General features: G+C 37.8%; 1 protein-coding gene across 1 annotated transcript; it reads left to right on the top strand.

The window, feature by feature from the left end:
* The first annotated feature begins 5,446 nt into the window (after positions 1-5,446).
* Positions 5,447-19,730, top strand: LOC148548911 (uncharacterized). The gene is made up of 3 exons (XM_088495669.1): positions 5,447-5,897; positions 8,105-10,412; positions 19,686-19,730. Exons 2-3 carry the CDS (start codon positions 8,112-8,114, stop codon positions 19,728-19,730), a joined length of 2,346 nt encoding a protein of 781 aa, XP_088351795.1. The 5' UTR covers positions 5,447-5,897; positions 8,105-8,111.
* Positions 19,731-22,657: the final 2,927 nt, after the last annotated feature.

The raw sequence follows: 22,657 nt of genomic DNA, 5'->3' as shown, positions 1-22,657 counted from the left end.
GCTCAGCTTTTGAGGAGGAAAGAACTTGGCTAAGAAAGCCTTGACCAGCTTATCCCAAGAGTTCAGGCTATCCTTAGGTTGAGAGTCCAACCATATTCTAGCTCTGTCTCTTACAGCAAACGGGAAAAGCATGAGCCTGTAGACTTCAGGATCTACTCCATTAGTCTTAACAGTGTCACATATCTGCAAGAATTCAGTTAAGAACTGAAAGGGATCTTCAGATGGAAGTCCATGAAACTTGCAGTTTTGTTGCATCAGAGAAACTAATTGAGGTTTAAGCTCAAAATTGTTTGCTCCAATGGTAGGGATAGAGATGCTTCTTCCATGTAAATTGGAATTAGGTGCAGTAAAGTCACCAAGCATCCTCCTTGCATTATTATTATTTTCAGCTGCCATCTCCTCTTCCTGTTCAAAAATTCCTGTAAGGTTGTCTCTGGATTGTTGTATTTTAGCTTCTCTTAGTTTCCTTTTCAGAGTCCTTTCAGGTTCTGGATCTGCTTCAACAAGAATATTCTTGTCCTTGCTCTTGCTCATGTGAAAAAGAAGAGGACTAAAGATACCGGGGATCCTCTTTACCACAGTATAGAGGTTCCCTTGTGTGAGTAAAAGAAAAGAAGAATAAGAATGTAGGAGAGAAGAATTCGAACTCAGAGGAGAAGAAAGGGTTCGAGTTTTGGGTGAAGATAAGTGTTAGTAGATGAATAAATAAATAGAAGGAGATGAGGGAGAGAGAATTTCGAAAATTAAAAATTAAAATTTAAAGTTAAATTTTGAAAATAGTTTTTGAAAAAGGTTAGTAATTTTCGAAAATTAGGAATGAAATAAAATTAAAATTAAAAATTGAAAACAATTAATTAATTAAAAAGAATTTTTGAAAAAGAGGGAGGTATTTTCGAAAATTAGAGAGGGGAAGTTAGTTAGGTAGTTTTGAAAGAGATAAGAAACAAACAAAAAGTCAATTAGTTAGTTGAAAAAGATTTGAAAATCAATTTTGAAAAGATAAGAAGATAAGAAGTTAGAAAAGATATTTTAAAATCAAATATTTTTTTTTTTGAAAAAGATATGATTTAAAATGATATGATAGAAATATATGATTAAAATTAGATTTGAAAAAGATTTGATTTTTAAAATCACAATTAATGACTTGATTCACAAGAAATCACAAGATATGATTCTAGAACTTAAAGTTTGAATCTTTCTTAACAAGCAAGTAACAAACTTGAAATTTTTGAATCAAAACATTAATTGTTGATGATATTTTCGAAAATATGATATAAAATTAAGAAAAAGATTTTTGAAAAATATTTTTAGAATTTTCGAAAATAAATAAGAAAAAATGAAAAAGATTTGATTTTTGAAAAAGATAAGATTTTTAAATTGAAAATTTGATTTGACTCATAAGAAACAACTAAATTTTAAAAAGTTTTGAAAAAGTCAACTCAAATTTTCGAAAATTTATGAGTGAAAAAGGGAAAGATATTTTTTTTATTTTTGAATTTTTAATGAAGAAAGAGAAAAACATGAAAAAGACTCAATGCATGAAAATTTTGGATCAAAACATGTGATGCATGCAAGAACACTATGAATGTCAAGATGAACACCAAGAACACTTTGAAGATCAAGATGAACATCAAGACTTATTTTTGAAAAATTTTTTTAATGCAAAGAAAACATGCAAGACACCAAACTTAGAAATTTTTAATATTTAGACATTAAGAATTCAAGAATGCATATGAAAAACACCATACAACACAAAACAATATAATATGAAGATTAATCAAGAAGGTTTATCAAGAACAACTTGAAGATCATGATGAATGCAATTTTCAAAAAATGCAAGATGAGTATGCAATTGACACCAAACTTAAAATTGACTCAAGACTCAAACAAGAAACACAAGAATATTTATGATTTTATGATTTTATGAATTTTTTTGGATTTTTGTATATTTTTTTCGAAAAACATATAGGAAAAAGAAAATAAGAAATTCAAAAATTTTTAATAAGAATTCCAGGAATCTTTCAATGTTAGCCTAAAGCTCTAATCCAAGGGTTAGACATGGCTTAATAGCCAGCCAGCTTTAGGATATAAATCAGGCATGCAACATCTGATACTTCATCCAACTCCATATGCATGCCTTTTATGTTGACAAGTGGAAGCCTCAATCCAAAAGAATTTGGATATGGCTTTACAGCCAGCCAGGCTTCAACATGTTACCATGAAACTCTAGAATTCATTCTTAAAAATTTTGAATAATTTACGAAAACAAAAGGAAAATTTTTTTTTTCGAATATTAATTGGGAAAAACAAAAAAGAAGAAAATATTTTTTAAAAAAAATTTTTGAAAACTTTTTGAAAATAAAATAAGAAGAAAATTACCCAATCTGAGCAACATGATGAACCGTCAGTTGTCCAAACTTGAACAATCCCCGGCAACGGCGCCAAAAACTTGGTGCACGAAATTGTGATCCCTGGTAATGGCTCCAAGAACTTGGTGCTCTAATCTTAATTCATGATTTGTCACAACTTCGATACAACTAACCAGCAAGTGCACTGGGTCGTCTAAGTAATAAAATCTTACGTGAGTAAGGGTCGATCCCACGGAGATTGTCGGCTTGAAGCAAGCTATGGTCACCTTGTAAATCTCAGTCAGGCGGATATCAAATGGTTATGGAGTTTTCGAATAATAATAATAAATAAACAGAAAATAAAGATAGAAATACTTATGTAATTCACTGGTGAGAATTTCAGATAAGTGTATAGAGATGCTTTCGTTCCTCTGAACCTCTGCTTTCCTGCTGTCTTCATCCAATCCTTCCTACTCCTTTCCATGGCAAGCTTTCTGTAAGGCATCACCGTTGTCAATGGCTACATCCCATCCTCTCTATGAAAAAGGTCCAAATGCTCTGTCACGGCACGGCTAATCAGCTGGAGGTTCTTGATCATACTGGAATAGGATTCACTCTCCTTTTGCGTCTATCACTATGCCTAGCACTAGCAAGTTTGAAGTTCGTCATAGCCATCCCTTCCCAGATCCTACTCGGAATACCACAGACAAGGTTTAGACTTTTCGGATCTCAGGAATGGCCATCCATGGGTTCTAACTTATACCACGAAGATTCTAATATCTCAGACTCGGTCCTCTGTATTAGATATCTAAGAGATACTCATTCTAGCTTGTTTGCATGTAGAACGGAAGTGGTTGTCAGGCACGCGTTCATAAGTGAGAATGATGATGAGCGTCACATAATCATCACATTCATCATGTTTTTGGGTGCAAATGGATATCTTAGAAGCGGAATAAGTTGAATTGAATAGAAAAACAGTAGTACTTTGCATTAAATCATGAGGAACAGCAAAGCTCCACACCTTAATCTATGGAGTGCAGAAACTCCACCGTTGAAAATACATAAGTGATAATGGAGTTCATTGGTCTCGGCCCCAGAGGGGAAACCGGAGTAACCAAGTCTCTGAATACAATGATAAAAAGTTCTATATATACTAGACTAGCTACTAGGGTTTACAGAAGTAAGTAATTGATGAATAAATCCACTTTCGGGGCCCACTTGGTGTGTGCTTGGGCTGAGCTTGAAGTTTACACATGCAGAGGCTTCTTTTGGAGTTGAACGGCAGGTGGTAACGTGTTTTTGGCGTTCAACTCTGGTTCGTGACGTGTTTCTGGCGTTTAACTCCAGACTGCAGCGTAGAACTGGCGTTCAATGCCCTTTTGCGTCGTCTAAACTCGGGCTATGGACTATTATATATTTCTGGAAAGCCCTGGATGTCTACTTTTCAACGCAATTGGAAGCGCGCCATTTTGAGTTCTGTAGCTCCAGAAAATCTACTTTGAGTGCAGGGAGGTCAGAATCCAACAGCATCAGTAGTCCTTCTTCAACCTCTTAATCTCATTTTTGCTCAAGTCCCTCAATTTCAGCCAGAAAATACTTGAAATTACAGAAAAACACACAAACTCATAGTAAAGTCCAGAAATGTGAATTTAACATAAAAACTAATAAAAATATCCCTAAAAGTAACTAGATCCTACTAAAAACATACTAAAAACAATGCCAAAAAGCGTATAAATTATCCGCTCATCACCAATCCTGCAGTCTGTCTATGTCTGTCAGAAGCAAGTCCCCATTACAGAAGAGGCCATTCAACGAGCTTTAGATTTCCCCTACTCCAGAAGGCCTGGACGCATTTCAAGAAGCCTCACTCAAGCGCCAGACGTACCAATTTGACTGGGACGTTGTTTTCAGAGTTATCGCACAACCTGGCAGCAGATGGATCTACGGATACCATCGTTCCCGCCCTAAGGGAATATCGGCTTCCGCACTTACCTTGGAGGCTCGCGTATGGGCACAGATTATGTCCCATTACGTATTTCCGAGCACTCATGAGTCCTCCTTCACTGCGGACATGGCTGTTTTACTATGGTGCATCCTTACAGACCAGCCTCTGAACCTACCAAGACACATCCGGAATGCTATGGGACACGTGCAAATTGCGAGCAACTTACCTTTTCCCGCCTTGGTTTTAGATCTCATCTCAGCAACCAAAGTCTCCTACAGAGCTGGAGACACCAAAGCCATGCTTCCACGGGATGATCAGTATGTCCCTAACGGGAAATATATCAGACCTCCAGCAGCCACTACAAGCCAGCCTACTGAACCGGCTGAAGACATTCCACCTTCAACACCATAAGCACCTACAACAAACCAATTGCTCCATCAGATACTTGAGAGGTTGGATCGGCAAGAACACAAAGCAAAGCTAAGAGAGCACCATAACAAGCGCCGATTCACATACCTCAAGGAGCTACTTATGGGGAAATACAAAGACCCAGACACCCCGGACTCCACTTCATTTACCAGCACAGGGAGCCATGATGGTCCCGACTGTGGAGATACTGCTACCAGCCCACCTTTGTTCCTGACAGATGGCACCGAGGACAGTGCAAAGCCTTAAGTGTGGGGAGGTCCGTCAGTACCTGACTTCCGGAGGTAATTTCTCTTCCTTAACACCAATAAAATAGGACATTTAGTTAGTTTTTCTTTTGTAGAATAGGATAAATTGCATAGTAATAGGTTAGTTGCATGCATGTTCTACTTGATTGAAAATGTAAACCCCGGTTAAATTAGTAGATAATTAGTTAATAAATTATTTTTTAATAAGGAGGATTAGAAATGCGAATATTATATCAAAATAGGGTAGAGCTCATCGAAACGAGAATTTTGACACTAATTTTGAAGAAAACGGTCCAAGAATGGACCGAAAGGACCGAACCGGTTGAACCGGACCCGAACCGGGCTGTCGGTTCAACCGGACCAGCCCATTAAAAAGAGCCACGGGCTCATTTTCTCTTCATTTCCCTCAGCGACGCAGCAAGCCTCCCAGGGAAGAGAAGAAGAGAAATTCGTTTACGTGAAATTCAATTTCCCGTAACTCCTCCGTTCGAGCTCCGATCGCCGCACCGTTTGCGGCCACGCGTTCACCGCGTCGAGCTCTACATTTCTACCGGAACAATTTCATAGGTAACTTGCTATTTCACTCTCAGCTTCATCTTCCCCCAATTTTCGAATTTTAAGTGGGAATATTGAATTTCTTTGATTTCTGATGTTTTAGGATCCAATTAGCTTGAGAGAAACGTTCACTCTTGCTTATGTGAAGCTTGGGTAAGGTGAGGATATGATAATTCTATTTTAATTTCATTAAATTTGAGCTTTGAGTATTAAATTGGGTATATATGTATTATGAATGTGTATTAGGTTGAAAATAAATAATTGGAGCTTGAAATTGTGAATACTGGAACTTGGAGGAAGCGGATTAGTTGAGTTTTGAGGGGCTGTTTTGGTTTTGAATAAATAGCTTTGGTCGTTACGTGGAAATCGGCTAAGGTATGGTTTAGGTTTCTTGCATTTAATATATAATGTTCTGTGAAAACTTAGGCTAGATGACCATTGGATAAGTTGGAATGCAGGTGTATGTTTAATGTTTAGTAATTTATCGATGAATATATTTGGTTGAAGTTTATTGGATAATTAGTTTTTAATTTTGGATGGTGAATGTTGTTATGTTAATTTGGAGAGAATTATGGTTGAATGTTATTGTTGATTAACTAATGATTTGGTGAATTATTGATTTGAGGTATAACTATTGTGGAGGTTGTTGTGATAATGAGGTATTTTGTGTTAAAAGCCTAGGATTTGTGAACTATGATCCTTAGTTGAATTTTGGTTGTTGGATTTGAATATTGTATGAGTTTAATTGTTGATTTGAAGTAGATTTATTGTGGTGATTGTTATGATGATGAGGAAGGGTATGTTGAATTGAAAAGAAAGCAGGTTTGGACCCGAAAAGGGTGGCAAAGTCCGAGTTTTAGAGGAGATGCTGCCGAAATTTTATAAAAAATTAGAGATTTTATTTAGATGATTATTTAAAAGAGATTTAGATTTAAAGGTTATATGGTTTGATTTTGAGTTATTAAGATAGTGAGTATGTTTTAAGTTTGAAGTTTGATTCTTAGAAAAGAATGAATTATGTTTTGAATTGAAACTATTGATGGATGGAATGGGAGGTGATATAATGAAGGATAAGGATTGAATATGTTTAATGTATGATGATGAATGAGATGCAATTGGGAATGATGTGGATGTCGATGAATTATAATTGAATTATTTATATGGCTTATGAATTTGAATAATCTGAGATACGAGATTCCCTGGATTAAGTGCCGTGGCTTGCCACCACGTGTACCAGGTTGAAAACTCGATACTCTGTTGACCCTACGACGTAAGTGTGACCGGGCACTATATAAATTCCCGGGAATGTTACCCCCATTGAGCAATATTGATTATTTGAGAAAAATCTATGCATAGACTCTTGGGGATGCACGTCGGGGGACAGTCTAAGGACAATTCAGACTTGTCGGGTTGGCTGGATAACCGACAGATGAGCCTCATCAGCCATAGGACAGGCATGCATCATATGCATATTACTTGAATTACTTGCTTGTGCTCTAATTAGGTGTGCCTATCTGTATTTGCCATGCTAAATGTGTATTTGTTACCTGCAGTAGTTGTAATTTTCTTGTGTTTGCCTTTATCTGTTTATTTGTCTGTGAAAATGCATGATGGAATTGGAGGTATGGAGGAATGGCAGTATAGGACTTAGATTTAAGGTTAAGTTAAGTTAGGATTAAATATTTCTAGGAAACCACCTTTTATGGCTTCTGTTTAATACTTTAAGCTCTACAATCTGAGTGTCGGCGTTCTAGGATTGCCTCTGGCATTCCCAGGACCTTGTATATTATGTGTGTGGCACCTTTACCATACTGAGAACCTCCGGTTCTCATTCCATACTATGTTGTTAATTTTCAGATGCAGGTCGAGAGGCATCTCGTTAGGCGTCTGGACTCTTGAAGCGGAGTGGTTACTGGGATATTTTGTTATGCTATGATGTATATATATGTACTTAGTTTTCTCTCCGCATGACTTATTCTTTTTGATCCTCTTAGAGGTTTATGGAGAGGCAGGATTGTGTATATGTACTTTTGGGTTTTGGATATGTATGTATATATATGTGTAAATATTCTCCGGCCAGTCTTGACTTCGCAGGCTGAGTTAGGAGCTTGATATTTTGTATCTTTGGCACTCTATTCCTACTTCTGTTATCTTATGTTTGACAGTTACAGTTTTCTTAGCATGCAAGTTAACTCTTTCCTTGAGCGTTGCGCTTTTATCTCGCGATTTTTATTTTCCCTATCCTTCAAGGCTCCTAGCATATTATAACTCTTCGGCTATTATATGTACTTATTTTATTTTAGAGGTCGTAATACCACATCACCTTTGTTTTACGACTTAAGCGTAAAGCTTTGTGTGGTAGAGTGTAACATTAATTGTATCAGAGCAGTTCGTTCCTATAGAGCCTGAAAGACGGACTGATTGTGCTTCTGTGCATTCTCTGTATATGTGTTTATGTGCTATTAGGATATCTGATTGATATATATGGCATAAACGTTTGTGAGCATGCATTTGGAACTTAAAGCATTAGACATGCGATATTGAGACTGATCAACTTAATATCACTTGTTTGGTGTGTATAGGGACCAGATGTCGACTCGCGGACGCGGTCGCGGGCGAGGTAGAGGTAGGACAGGCACCGTTACTCCTGTACCCACAGGGACTGATCCAGTAGACTTTATGGCTGCCTTGGGAAATATGGCTGCAGCTATGCAGGCAACAGCTGAGGCACTGGGTAATCAGATAAATCAGGGTAATCATGGGAACAATAATGATGAGGACGGTCCTATGACACTTGCTACATTTCTGAAAGTTCGCCCTCCGACTTTTAGGGGAACCTCAAATCCAACTGATGCAGATAATTGGATTCAGGCTATGGAAAGGGCGTTACAGGCACAACAGGTTCCTGAAGAGCAATGGGTTGAATTTGGGACTTATCAGTTGCAAGGTGAAGCTCAGTATTGGTGGCAGGGAACACGACGTATCCTGCAGCCTGATGGTGCTGCGATTCCTTGGGAGGTTTTCCGGACAGAGTTCTATAAGAAATACTTTCCTAATTCAGCTAGAAATGCCAAGGAACTTGAATTAATGCAGTTAAAGCAGGGACAAATGACTGTTGCTGAGTATACCAGCAAATTTGAGGAGTTATGTCGCTTTTCTCGTATCTGTCAAGGTGCGCCTGAAGATTTTGCTGAATGGAAGTGTATTAAATATGAGGGAGGTCTTCGGAGCGATATTCTGAGCTTCGTTGCCCCAATGGAGATCAGGGTATTTTCTGAATTGGTGAATAAGAGTAGGGTGGCTGAGGATTGTGTAAGGAAGGCGGCAGCAGAGAAAGGGAGTTTGAGGATGCCTTTTCAGAGGCCTTCAGGGAGGAACTTTGCTCCGAGAGGTAGGAATTTCAAACGTGGAGGTTTTGTTTCGCAGCAGACTCAGGGTCAAGGTAATTACAGAAGGCCGAATATTACTGCTAATCAAGGAAAAAGGTTTGGGAAGCAGCCACAGCAGGATCTGAATTGTCAGAAGTGTGGAAAATATCATCCTGGAGTTCCGTGTAGATTAGGACTTGGAGTGTGCTATTCCTGTGGACATCCCGGGCATATAGCCAGTAATTGCCCTGAGAAGAAGAAGTATGAGACTGGTAGGGTGCAACAGCCGGGGAGAGTATACACTACTTCTACCATTGGTGCTGAGGGATCTGAGACACTTATTAGAGGTAATTGTGAAATGGCTGGTAAAATCTTAAATGCTTTATTTGATTCAGGAGCAAGTCATTCATTTATTGCATTTGAAAAGGCCCATGAATTAAGATTGAGAATGGTGGTCTTAGGTTATGATTTGAAAGTATATAATGCTACTCATGAAGCTATGGTGACTAGGATAGAATGTCCACAAGTTCCCTTTCGAGTACAACAGCGTGAATTTGTGCATGATTTGATTTGTTTGCCTATGACTGGTCTTGATCTCATTTTGGGATTGGATTGGTTATCCAAGAATCATGTTTTGCTTGATTGTTCTGAGAAGTCAGTACAGTTTATGCCAGAAGGGTCAGAAGCACCGGTTGTGGTGAATAGTTACTATTTGAACTCTATGATAGTAAACTGTTCTGGAACCGAATGTCAGGGTATTATGTTATTAACTGCGGGAGTATCAGGTGATAATCAGAGTTTAGAGCAAATTCCGGTTGTATGTGAATTTCCAAATGTGTTTCCGGATGATATTAATGAATTCCCACCTAACCGAGAGGTTGAATTTGCAATTGAGTTGGTACCTGGATCCGGTCCAATTTCAATTACTCCTTATAGGATGTCGCCTTTAGAAATGGCTGAACTGAAAGCTCAGCTGGAAGATCTGTTGGGTAAGCATTTTATCCGACCAAGTGTTTCTCCGTGGGGAGCGCCAGTGTTACTGGTAAAGAAGAAGGATGGGAGTATGCGGCTGTGTGTCGATTATCGGCAATTGAATAAGATCACTGTGAAGAATAAATATCCGTTGCCTAGAATCGATGATCTAATGGATCAGCTACAGGGTGCCAGTGTGTTTTCTAAGATTGACCTGCGATCCGGATATCATCAGATAAGGGTTAGAGACGAGGATATTCCGAAAACTGCTTTCAGAACCCGTTATGGTCATTATGAGTATACAGTGATGTCTTTCGGGTTAACTAATGCCCCGGCAGTATTTATGGATTATATGAACAGGATTTTTCGACCGTATCTGGACAAGTTTGTTATTGTCTTCATTGATGACATTCTTGTTTATTCTAAGACTGAAGAGGAACATGCTGATCATTTGCGAACTGTGCTGCAAATTCTGAGAGACAGGAAGTTATATGCTAAGCTATCTAAATGTGAGTTCTGGAAGAGTGAAGTGAAGTTTCTTGGCCACGTGGTGAGTAAGCAGGGGGTAGCTGTGGATCCTGCTAAGGTGGAAGCAGTGATGAATTGGGAGCGACCAACTTCAGTGACAGAGATCAGGAGTTTCTTAGGTTTGGCAGGGTATTATCGCAGATTCATTAAGGGATTTTCACAGCTCGCCTTACCTTTAACTAAGTTGACTAGGAAGGATACACCTTTTATCTGGACTCCGGAATGTGAAGAGAGTTTCCAGGCATTGAAGCACAGGTTGACTACTGCACCTGTATTGGTATTACCTGAACCAAGTGAATCGTTTGAAGTGTATTGTGATGCATCTCTGAAAGGGTTGGGGTGTGTTTTGATGCAGCACCAGAATGTTGTAGCATACGCCTCACGGCAGTTAAGGCCGCATGAGATGAACTACCCGACACATGATTTAGAACTTCCTGCTGTTGTGTTTGCTTTAAAGATTTGGAGGCACTACCTCTATGGCGTTAAGTTTCATGTTTTCTCAGACCATAAGAGTTTGAAGTATCTTTTTGAGCAGAAAGAGTTGAATATGCGTCAGAGGAGGTGGATGGAGCTTCTGAAAGATTATGATTTTGAATTGAATTATCATCCAGGAAAAGCGAACGTTGTGGCGGACGCTTTGAGTCGGAAGTCTTTATATGCAGCTTGGATGATGCTACGGGAGGAAGAGTTACTAAAGGCATTTCAAGGTTTGAATTTGGGAGTTAGAGAAGAATTTGGAATTTTGTGTTTGAGTCAGTTACAGATTTCAAGTGATTTTAAATCAGAACTTCTGAAGGCTCATCAAGATAGTGAAGCGTTACGTAAGGTATTACCAGCAGTTGAACAGGGAAAACAGTGGAGAATGTCAAAAGGTCAAGATGGTTTATGGAGGTTCAAGAACCGGATTATTGTGCCTGATGTTGGAGACCTACGACAAAGTATCTTGAAGGAAGCTCACAAGAGCGGGTTTTCAATTCACCCAGGGAGCACTAAAATGTATCAGGATCTGAAAGCGATGTTCTGGTGGCCAGGTATGAAGAATGATGTGGCATTGCATGTATCTAAATGTTTAACGTGTCAGAAGGTTAAGATTGAGCATCAGAGACCATCAGGGACCCTTCAACCTTTGGAGATTCCACAATGGAAATGGGAGAGTATCGCAATGGATTTTGTGATAGGTTTGCCTAGAACCCGATCTGGTTGTGACGCTATTTGGGTGGTTGTGGATCGACTGACAAAATCAGCTCACTTTCTTCCTATCCGAATAAGTTGCACAATGGAGGAATTGGCTCGAATGTATATCAAAGAGATTGTCAGGTTGCATGGTGTGCCTTCTACTATCATATCTGACAGAGATCCTCGTTTCACATCAAGGTTCTGGGGAGCTTTTCAGCGTGCATTTGGGACTCAGTTAAGCTTGAGTACTGCGTATCACCCTCAGACAGATGGTCAGTCAGAAAGAACTATTCAGACCTTGGAAGATATGCTAAGAGCTTGTGTTTTGGACCAACCGGCGAGTTGGGACCGGTATATGCCATTAGTAGAGTTTGCTTATAATAATAGCTATCATGCGAGCATCGGAATGGCTCCATATGAGGCTCTGTATGGCAGGAAATGTCAATCTCCATTGTGTTGGTATGAAACTGGAGAAAGGAGTTTATTAGGGCCTGAGATGATAGCCGAAACGACTGAGCAGATAAAGAAGATTCGTAGTCGAATGCTTATAGCCCAAAGCCGCCAAAAGAGCTATGCTGACCAGAGGCGAAAGCCTTTGGAGTTCGAAGAAGGAGAACATGTCTTTTTGAAAGTTACACCAACCACTGGAGTGGGAAGAGCTATTAAGACCAAGAAACTGAATCCCCGTTATATTGGACCGTTTGAGATTCTGAAAAGAATTGGACCAGTGGCTTATAGAATTGCCTTACCGCCATACCTTTCGAATTTGCACGATGTGTTCCATGTGTCACAGCTTCGGAAGTATAATCCTGACGCAAGTCATGTTCTAGAACCAGAACCAATCCAAGTGAGAGAAGATCTAACACTCCCAGTAATTCCGGTGAGGATTGATGACACCAGTGTTAAACGATTACGAGGAAGGGAAGTATCATTCGTAAAAGTAGCTTGGAGACGAGCTGGTATCGAGGAACATACTTGGGAACTCGAATCAGATATGCGAAAGGACTATCCACATCTCTTTTCAGGTAACTATATTTGAATTTTGAGGGCAAAATTCTTTATTAGGTGGGTAGAATGTAAACCCCGGTTAAATTAGTAGATAATTAGTTAATAAATTATTTTTTAATAAGGAGGATTAGAAATGCGAATATTATATCAAAATAGGGTAGAGCTCATCGAAACGAGAATTTTGACACTAATTTTGAAGAAAACGGTCCAAGAATGGACCGAAAGGACCGAACCGGTTGAACCGGACCCGAACCGGGCTGTCGGTTCAACCGGACCAGCCCATTAAAAAGAGCCACGGGCTCATTTTCTCTTCATTTCCCTCAGCGACGCAGCAAGCCTCCCAGGGAAGAGAAGAAGAGAAATTCGTTTACGTGAAATTCAATTTCCCGTAACTCCTCCGTTCGAGCTCCGATCGCCGCACCGTTTGCGGCCACGCGTTCACCGCGTCGAGCTCTACATTTCTACCGGAACAATTTCATAGGTAACTTGCTATTTCACTCTCAGCTTCATCTTCCCCCAATTTTCGAATTTTAAGTGGGAATATTGAATTTCTTTGATTTCTGATGTTTTAGGATCCAATTAGCTTGAGAGAAACGTTCACTCTTGCTTATGTGAAGCTTGGGTAAGGTGAGGATATGATAATTCTATTTTAATTTCATTAAATTTGAGCTTTGAGTATTAAATTGGGTATATATGTATTATGAATGTGTATTAGGTTGAAAATAAATAATTGGAGCTTGAAATTGTGAATACTGGAACTTGGAGGAAGCGGATTAGTTGAGTTTTGAGGGGCTGTTTTGGTTTTGAATAAATAGCTTTGGTCGTTACGTGGAAATCGGCTAAGGTATGGTTTAGGTTTCTTGCATTTAATATATAATGTTCTGTGAAAACTTAGGCTAGATGACCATTGGATAAGTTGGAATGCAGGTGTATGTTTAATGTTTAGTAATTTATCGATGAATATATTTGGTTGAAGTTTATTGGATAATTAGTTTTTAATTTTGGATGGTGAATGTTGTTATGTTAATTTGGAGAGAATTATGGTTGAATGTTATTGTTGATTAACTAATGATTTGGTGAATTATTGATTTGAGGTATAACTATTGTGGAGGTTGTTGTGATAATGAGGTATTTTGTGTTAAAAGCCTAGGATTTGTGAACTATGATCCTTAGTTGAATTTTGGTTGTTGGATTTGAATATTGTATGAGTTTAATTGTTGATTTGAAGTAGATTTATTGTGGTGATTGTTATGATGATGAGGAAGGGTATGTTGAATTGAAAAGAAAGCAGGTTTGGACCCGAAAAGGGTGGCAAAGTCCGAGTTTTAGAGGAGATGCTGCCGAAATTTTATAAAAAATTAGAGATTTTATTTAGATGATTATTTAAAAGAGATTTAGATTTAAAGGTTATATGGTTTGATTTTGAGTTATTAAGATAGTGAGTATGTTTTAAGTTTGAAGTTTGATTCTTAGAAAAGAATGAATTATGTTTTGAATTGAAACTATTGATGGATGGAATGGGAGGTGATATAATGAAGGATAAGGATTGAATATGTTTAATGTATGATGATGAATGAGATGCAATTGGGAATGATGTGGATGTCGATGAATTATAATTGAATTATTTATATGGCTTATGAATTTGAATAATCTGAGATACGAGATTCCCTGGATTAAGTGCCGTGGCTTGCCACCACGTGTACCAGGTTGAAAACTCGATACTCTGTTGACCCTACGACGTAAGTGTGACCGGGCACTATATAAATTCCCGGGAATGTTACCCCCATTGAGCAATATTGATTATTTGAGAAAAATCTATGCATAGACTCTTGGGGATGCACGTCGGGGGACAGTCTAAGGACAATTCAGACTTGTCGGGTTGGCTGGATAACCGACAGATGAGCCTCATCAGCCATAGGACAGGCATGCATCATATGCATATTACTTGAATTACTTGCTTGTGCTCTAATTGGGTGTGCCTATCTGTATTTGCCATGCTAAATGTGTATTTGTTACCTGCAGTAGTTGTAACTTTCTTGTGTTTGCCTTTATCTGTTTATTTGTCTGTGAAAATGCATGATGGAATTGGAGGTATGGAGGAATGGCAGTATAGGACTTAGATTTAAGGTTAAGTTAAGTTAGGATTAAATATTTCTAGGAAACCACCTTTTATGGCTTCTGTTTAATACTTTAAGCTCTACAATCTGAGTGTCGGCGTTCTAGGATTGCCTCTGGCATTCCCAGGACCTTGTATATTATGTGTGTGGCACCTTTACCATACTGAGAACCTCCGGTTCTCATTCCATACTATGTTGTTAATTTTCAGATGCAGGTCGAGAGGCATCTCGTTAGGCGTCTGGACTCTTGAAGCGGAGTGGTTACTGGGATATTTTGTTATGCTATGATGTATATATATGTACTTAGTTTTCTCTCCGCATGACTTATTCTTTTTGATCCTCTTAGAGGTTTATGGAGAGGCAGGATTGTGTATATGTACTTTTGGGTTTTGGATATGTATGTATATATATGTGTAAATATTCTCCGGCCAGTCTTGACTTCGCAGGCTGAGTTAGGAGCTTGATATTTTGTATCTTTGGCACTCTATTCCTACTTCTGTTATCTTATGTTTGACAGTTACAGTTTTCTTAGCATGCAAGTTAACTCTTTCCTTGAGCGTTGCGCTTTTATCTCGCGATTTTTATTTTCCCTATCCTTCAAGGCTCCTAGCATATTATAACTCTTCTGCTATTATATGTACTTATTTTATTTTAGAGGTCGTAATACCACATCACCTTTGTTTTACGACTTAAGCGTAAAGCTTTGTGTGGTAGAGTGTTACAGAAAAGACAATAAGTTTTTTCTAAGACCCTATTTTTAGAACAAAATTTCACTAATTTTAATCAAAACTTTTATGTTAAATTTGCTTGAAGTTGTATTTGGAACATAGTTTTTGAGCTAAAGAACACACAAACCTATGAGACTTTGAGCCTAAATACATGGTTACATTATTTAACCATAATTATTTTATTCTTGTGTGTTCACTTCTCTATGATTGTAATCTATAATTTGTTTCATCCTATATGTCTAATGTTTAATATATTTATATGCTTGAATATGATTGAGGCCATTATTTATTTAGCTCACTTATCCAAATTAAGCCTACCCCTTAAGTTACCTTTGTTAGCCACTTTGAGCCTTTAAATCCCATTTGTTCTTTATTTTACCACATCACTAGCCTTAAGCGAAAAAACAATTATATATCCCAATTGAATCTTTGGTTAGCTTGAGATAGAATTGTGTGTTAATTGAGTATGGGAAGATTATGGGAACAAATGATAATAAGGAAATGTGTCATGATAATATAATGGGAATTTGGGTACCTACTTATGTGAAACTATAAAAGAAAAATTAAAATCATATGTGCATTGATAAGTTGTGTTTATTTTAATGTTAAAAAAAATTTTCCAAAAATATTCAATAAATAAGTAAGGGGACAAAATTACCCCAATGCTAAGTTAAAATTCAAGGATCAATGCATATATGATAAAATTAAAATAAAAGTTGATACATGAGTAAGGAATGTGAAAGGGAAATTTTGGGTAGCTAGGTATGACATTTAAGTTATATGTGTGTGTGTGTGTGTGTGTGTGTGTGTGTGTGTGTGTGTGTGTGTGTGTTAGGTGAAAGCTTGGGTTAATTAAAGATTCAATTTATAAGCTTACTTAGCCATATATGTACCCTTACCCTTACTTTGGCCCCATTACAACCTTGAAAAGACCTCATGATGTTTGCATTGGTACATTAAATGTTGTTGATTGGTTAGGTGAAGAACAAAAATTAGAAAGCATGATTAGAGAAGGATAGAGTGATTACCATATACACTAGAGAGATTAGAGCGTACATACATCATCAGTGAGGGTTCAATGCTTAAATTCTATGTTCCCTGCTTTCATGAGCTACCTTCTTGCATTTTTATCTGTTCTTACTGTATAAGAATTGAATTAATGGAATTTGATTTGTGATTGTCTTGAAGAGCTTATTTACTTTTGACCAAGTGAACAAGAATCATATAGTTGCATTCACATATATAGGTTGCATTGCATTGTTTTCGCAACTGACGCGGACGCGTTAGCGATGCTTACGCGTCGCGTGCAACCATTTTTTTTTCTTTATACACATGGTAATTCAATTGTTTTGATTTCACACGAGCATGCTTCCCAAATTTTTTTTTTGAAACAACTCATTCTTTTTAAATTCCTACTTTGTTTCTGTCATCCCATGTTCCCATAAAATTCCCCACACTTAAATAATACACAATTTCTATCTTAAGCTAACCAAGGATTCAACTTGGGATTTTTATTTTGTTTTTCTGCTTAAGGCTAATAATGTGGTTTATAGAACAAGAGGGGATTAAAAAGCTCAAGGGGGCTAACAAGGGTGATGTAAAAGGTAGGCTAATTTTTGGGGATAAGTGAGGAAAAATTCAAATGATGGCCTCAATCATCTCTTGGTATGTATCTATATTCTATATTGGACATATAGATTAAAACAAAGTAAAGAACATTAGAATGAAAAAGAAGGGTAAAACACACAGGAATAAAATCTATGGTTTGAATGTAACCATACAATTAAGCTCAAAACTCACAGGCTGTGTGTTCTCTAGCTCAAAAATCATATATCAGTTATACATGTCATGCAAGTAGAAATCAAGAGTTCCCATTATTCTCAATGTAAAAATTAGGGTGGCCCTTAAAATCTTAGTGTTCCTCCTTGATGAAATGTTGTTAACTAACTAACATGTAATGCTATATATACAAGTGTGTGGATTGTTTTAATTTACTAAAGTTTCTAGTTTACTCCTTTTATTTTCAATTTAACTAAACTATTATATGCTAAAAGGGTAAACTATACTAATTAATCCACATATTCTATAACTAATAAGTTTAGAATTGCAAACTAAACTAAATGTCTAAGGTATAAACTAAAGTGAAAAATGCGAAAATAAAGTAAAAATACAGCAAAAGAACAATGTATAAGTACTGAAGAATAAAAATAAAAATAAAGATAAAAATACAGAAAAATAAATAAAATAAGATAAAAAGGAGTCTGTAGTGGTTCACCAAAAAGATACGCCAAGGATGGCGACCTCCCCACACTTAACATATAGCATCGTCCTCGATGCTCACTCAAGCTGGGTGTGAAGGAGTGTCATCACCGGAAGGGTGGGCTGCTAGAGTCTCTGAGGTGGCCTGAGGGTCTGTAGACTGGATAAGTGTAGGAGGATCTGTCTGCTGCAGTGGAGGCGCTGACTGTAGAGGAATCTCTGGGTCTGCGGCCTGAATCTGGTGTGGCTCTGCATGCTGTGGTACAGCCTGCTCTGGTCCTTCCTGCTCAGCCTCTCTCTGTGCATGTGTCTCCTCCTGATGCTCATCCGCCTCCTCCTCAGATGGCTCTGATGGTGTGTCAGGCACAGATGGGATTTCGCTGCCGGATCAGATCATCAACTTGAGGTGCTCATAGCGTCGCTTGGTGCGACGCTCAGATCTCTCATATCGCCGCCGGTTGCGGCACTCCATCTAGTCTAGCTACTAAAATAAGCGGTGCACGAGGTGGTAAACGGGCTCTGAGGCAGGTGGAGGTGCAGTGGTGATAGCTGGTGCAGCAGTGGATGAAGAAGGGGTAGCTGAAGGTGTGGCGGTCTCATCAGAAGCGGTGAGGAATGGGGGTCTGTGGCCTAAAGCCTGGAACTTCCTGCTGTGAGGGATAATCTTCTTGCAGTCTGCAACAGGTGGCTTCTCATCAGCAAGCTCCCAAGGCATGTCAGCTCGACGGCCTAGCTGGGTGATCAGATAAGGGAAAGGAAGAGTGCCTCTAACATGGACCCTGGCCATATAATGTCGGATGAAATGTGGCAGATACAGGTCCTTACCCTCCATCACACACCAGATGAGGGTGATCATAGCAGCGGGCAGCTCTATCTCATGAGTGCTCGGCATCACATTGTTGCTCAGAATCTGGTGCCAGAGCCGAGCCTCATCATTCAGATAAATCAGCTTGATTCCCTTAGGCATCACTGTGTTCTTTCCCATGACCCATGGGACAGTAGGATCAAGGGCTATCCTCTGCTTGACAGCATCTCAGTCAAATATCATAAAGCGCATGTCCTCTTCAGCCTTTTGGTAACCGTCAGGCTGATCTGATTTAGGCTGAAGGTGGAGGATGTCCTCAATGGCTTCCTCAGTAACCAAAATCTGTTTGCCTCTGAGGTGCACTGCATCCAGGGTAGTCTTGAAATAGTTACAGTAAAACTCTCGGACCCAGGAAGCATTGACCTCTATCAAGTTTCTCTCCAAGAAGAACCAGCCTCTCTATTTTATCTGTTTGGAGGTGTACTGCTGTAGTTCTTCTGGAATTTTCAGAGTCCTCTCCAGGTATAGGTTTCTAGAGGTGGCAAACACTGGATTCTTCAGCTCACAGTATCTGTTTGCAAATTTAACTGGATCATTGGCAGTGAGGAGCTAGTCAGCCTTCTCCTACGGGATAAAGTGCTTTTCCCGCCAGGAGTCGTCATGCATAATGTCCAGGATAGACATAGAGGATTTGCCTCTTTTCCGTTTGCCAGTGGTTGCTCTGCCTTTTCCTTTGTGTTGAGGGTCAGACATCCTGAAAAGCAGAAATTGCAGGATATAATTAAAGAACAAAAGCAGAAAAACAAGTAGGCAAATAGGATTTATAGCAATTTAAGCATAAAGGCAAACGAGCAGTAGAATTATGAAATGAGTTAAATATATGTATATTTTGGACTGTATTTGAATTAAAAAAAATCTGGGATGAAAAATCACGATCCAAAATATGTTATAAGTAGAATACATGTTAATTAGGAAAAACAATAATCATGCCTTGAGTTAGAAAGTTTAAAGGAGTTAGTTAAAAAGCAAAGGGAGAAGTTAGAAAGTTAAAAGTGGTTAGGAGTGAAAAGAGGTTAGAATGTGGAAAGCAGTGAGTTAGGAGAAAGAAAGTTAAAGTAAGTGGCATGGATAAATGTTTCCTAGGTAACAATAAATTCACAAATTTAAAGAATAATCAACTCATATTCAAGCAAAAATTTCAGTGTATTGATGATAATTCAGAAGGAGACGAGAGTAGCAAAAATTAAAAGGAAATCATCAATAATGCAATTTACTAGCCAGAGAATCAAAAAGGAATAAAAATTCTATCCCGTGCATTCATGAATTGGTTTGGTAAAAGCTAAGTAATGCAAGATTCAAAAGTGCCAAAACCAATACATGAATAAAACTGAAACAATTTGCAGAAAATTGGGCAGTATTCTGGCTAAAATTGGATGTTTCCGGGTAATAAACAGCAGAAAAATCAGTTCATATAAATTTAAATAAAGCTGCAAAGAGACACAAATAACATGAACATGAAAGAGCAGTGTAACAGCAGCAAGAAACATGGAAGAACAATATATGAACAATATGATCATCATTGCAAAAGCAGAATTGCGAAATAGATAAAACAAGTAGCAAGAACGGCACAATTATCAGGTCTAAATCCACTAACCACATCCTAGCTACCTAACCACCTAGAATCCACTACAAACATGCATCTCTAACTAGCCTAATTCGAACATAATCTGAAAAATAAATAACTACAAGTGATAGAGAAATTGGTGTTCGGCGGAACCTGGTATGTGTAAGAACAGAGGTGAGGGCAGAGAGATGGTGGTGGTGATGCGGCGGTGCTGGGAGGGAGCACGGCGGTGCGGTGGCAGAGCAGGGGGTTTCGGGTTGGGGTCACTACAAGAAAATAAGCTTTCTGCCACGCTTTTTGAGCTATCGGTACGCTTTTGAAAGGGTCACATCTGCGAGCGTGCCGATTGCTCTATCGGCACGCTTTTGTGGATCTATCGGCACGCTTTTTCTTTCGCCACGCTTATATCTCTTGCCACGCTTAAAAGCGTGGTCATAGATGTTAACCTATAGTTACGCTTGAAAAGCGTACCGAAAAGTTCACTTATCGCCACGCTTCTAAAGCGTACCGAAAAGTTCACATATCGGTATGCTTTTGAAGCGTTCCCATAGGGTAGAATATGGGTCACTTTTAAAGCGTGCCAATTTTCAGGTTATGGCCACATTTCTTAAGCGTGCCTGTTGAGGCCAATAGTAAAATATAGCCACGCTTAAAAAGCGTGGCCATAAATTCGGTCAGAAATTTTTTTTTTTATTTATTTCATGCAAAGTTCATATATAATTTTAAAATCAAAGACCAATTTTACATTGTCCATATCAACCAATCAAACATATATATAAACTTCTCCATAAAAAAACGGCCTTATATATAAGTTTGTCACCACAAAAGTAGACTTTGATCACAAAGTACCAAAAATCAAAGTCATAAAAAGAAAATAAAAATTACAATTCAAAGTGTCACATATCTATTTCCTTATCCTTGGTTACAAAATATCAAATTTCATGAGTAGTGTGTTCATCCATTATGAGCTCCATTATTTTTATCACTGCGCCCTGCAGAATTTTAAATAATCTGAAGTTAGTGCATGTTATAAAGGCTACTTTAATTAAGTCCAACAAATCCAATTCCAAATCCAAATTGATTAAATATGAAAATGGCAAGGCCACTTTAATTAGGTCCTGCAATAATGCATATTCAGCCATCACATACCTATCCTAATTCAACACAAATCAAAAACAAAAGAAATAGTCCCTATACAAGGTCACAACCATATACTCCCCTTGGTACTTTTTTATCTAGCACTATCACATACCTATACTAATTCAACATATACTTTATTTTTGTAGAAACTAAGAAAAATAAAAGGTCAGCTCCTGCAATAATTGAATTAAACACATATACTTATTTCTTTCTATTTATCTATGGAAATTGAAAGAAAAACTCATGACAAAGTAGCAAATTAAGCAATCACCAGTACATATTAAGCCTAAAAGTAGAATGAGGTAGGAAACTTGCCAAGGCCAACAAATAGATGAGAAGATAAAGCATAGAAAAATTATAGTTAAGCAATCAGCAGTACATATTCAGTCAACAGTATACTACAAGAACAAATTATAGTAAAACAAATTCCACTTGTGATTTTATTTTAGAGGTTCTATTACAAAACAAATAAGTAATAACAACTTAACATTCATTAGCTTAGTTGCCTCTATAGAAGCTGTGGGAGTTTTTAAAATTAAACTAAAATAAAGATAGTCACCTAGCACCCAGAAACTAAATTTGTGCCCTAACAGCAACAGCAGTACAGCAGCAGAAGCAAACTAAGAGAGGTGGCAGCGGCAACAGCAGCGAAAATACAAATATTAAAAGCCTAGAATAAAAAAAATAGACTTAAATAAATACTAATAAGATTCAGTTCAGGAATAAAACTTATAGCAAGAAAACAAACCCAAGATTCAGTTCAAGCAAACAAATGATATTTATTATGCAAGCACGAAAAAGAAAAGAAAAAAAACTTCTAAGAAAAAGAATAATACTTAAAAAGATACTCTCTTTCTCACCTTCAATTCTAAAAAAGTGCAAGCTATATAATGAATGCCAAATTTTTTAAATTAAAATTTACACTTCCTTCAATTTTAAAATTATTAGAATCCATGGAATAATTAAACTTTATTGTTGTGATATAAGGAGATTCCCAAAATAAATAATTTAGGTTTCTTATAGAATTTTGTAAATTATTTTTGCCTTTAAATTTCATCAAGAAATTTAGTTAATTAAAAAGTTAATTTAAAATGGAAAATGCTAACAATAAAATCTTGTTCCTGTTAAGTGAATTCAACTAAAGTATGAGACATGAGCTCTTAACGAATGCCAATCAACGATGGATTCTAGAATCTGGCAAATAAACATACACTAAGCACATTTCTTTTGTTATCATTTATGCAAAAAAAGAAGTTGCCTAGTCTAACTTAATCTGATACCGTATATGAGGTAAGACAGCTGATTACCATGTCTTGCATTTTACCATAGAATGAATGCTTGTAGCAACCACACCGTCTTCGAAGCTGTGACTTGATCCAGCTACAAATCTTAACACCAGTATACGAACCA

The sequence above is a fragment of the Arachis ipaensis genome, chromosome B8 (genome assembly GCF_059453495.1).
Source record: "Arachis ipaensis isolate K30076 ecotype BB chromosome B8, ASM5945349v1, whole genome shotgun sequence".
Lineage (NCBI taxonomy): Eukaryota > Viridiplantae > Streptophyta > Magnoliopsida > Fabales > Fabaceae > Arachis > Arachis ipaensis.
The sequence above is the reverse complement of the archived record's forward strand: the minus strand, read 5'-3'. Positions and strand labels throughout refer to the sequence as shown.

Excerpts from the sequence above, each read along its gene's own strand:
- LOC148548911 (XM_088495669.1), top strand. The coding sequence starts at position 8,112 with ATGTCGACTCGCGGACGCGGTCGCGGGCGAGGTAGAGGTAGGACAGGC. Across the intron at positions 10,413-19,685 it reads TGAAGTTTCTTGGCCACGTG|TGTATTGATGATAATTCAGA; the intron begins GTGAGTAAGCAG and ends CAAAAATTTCAG.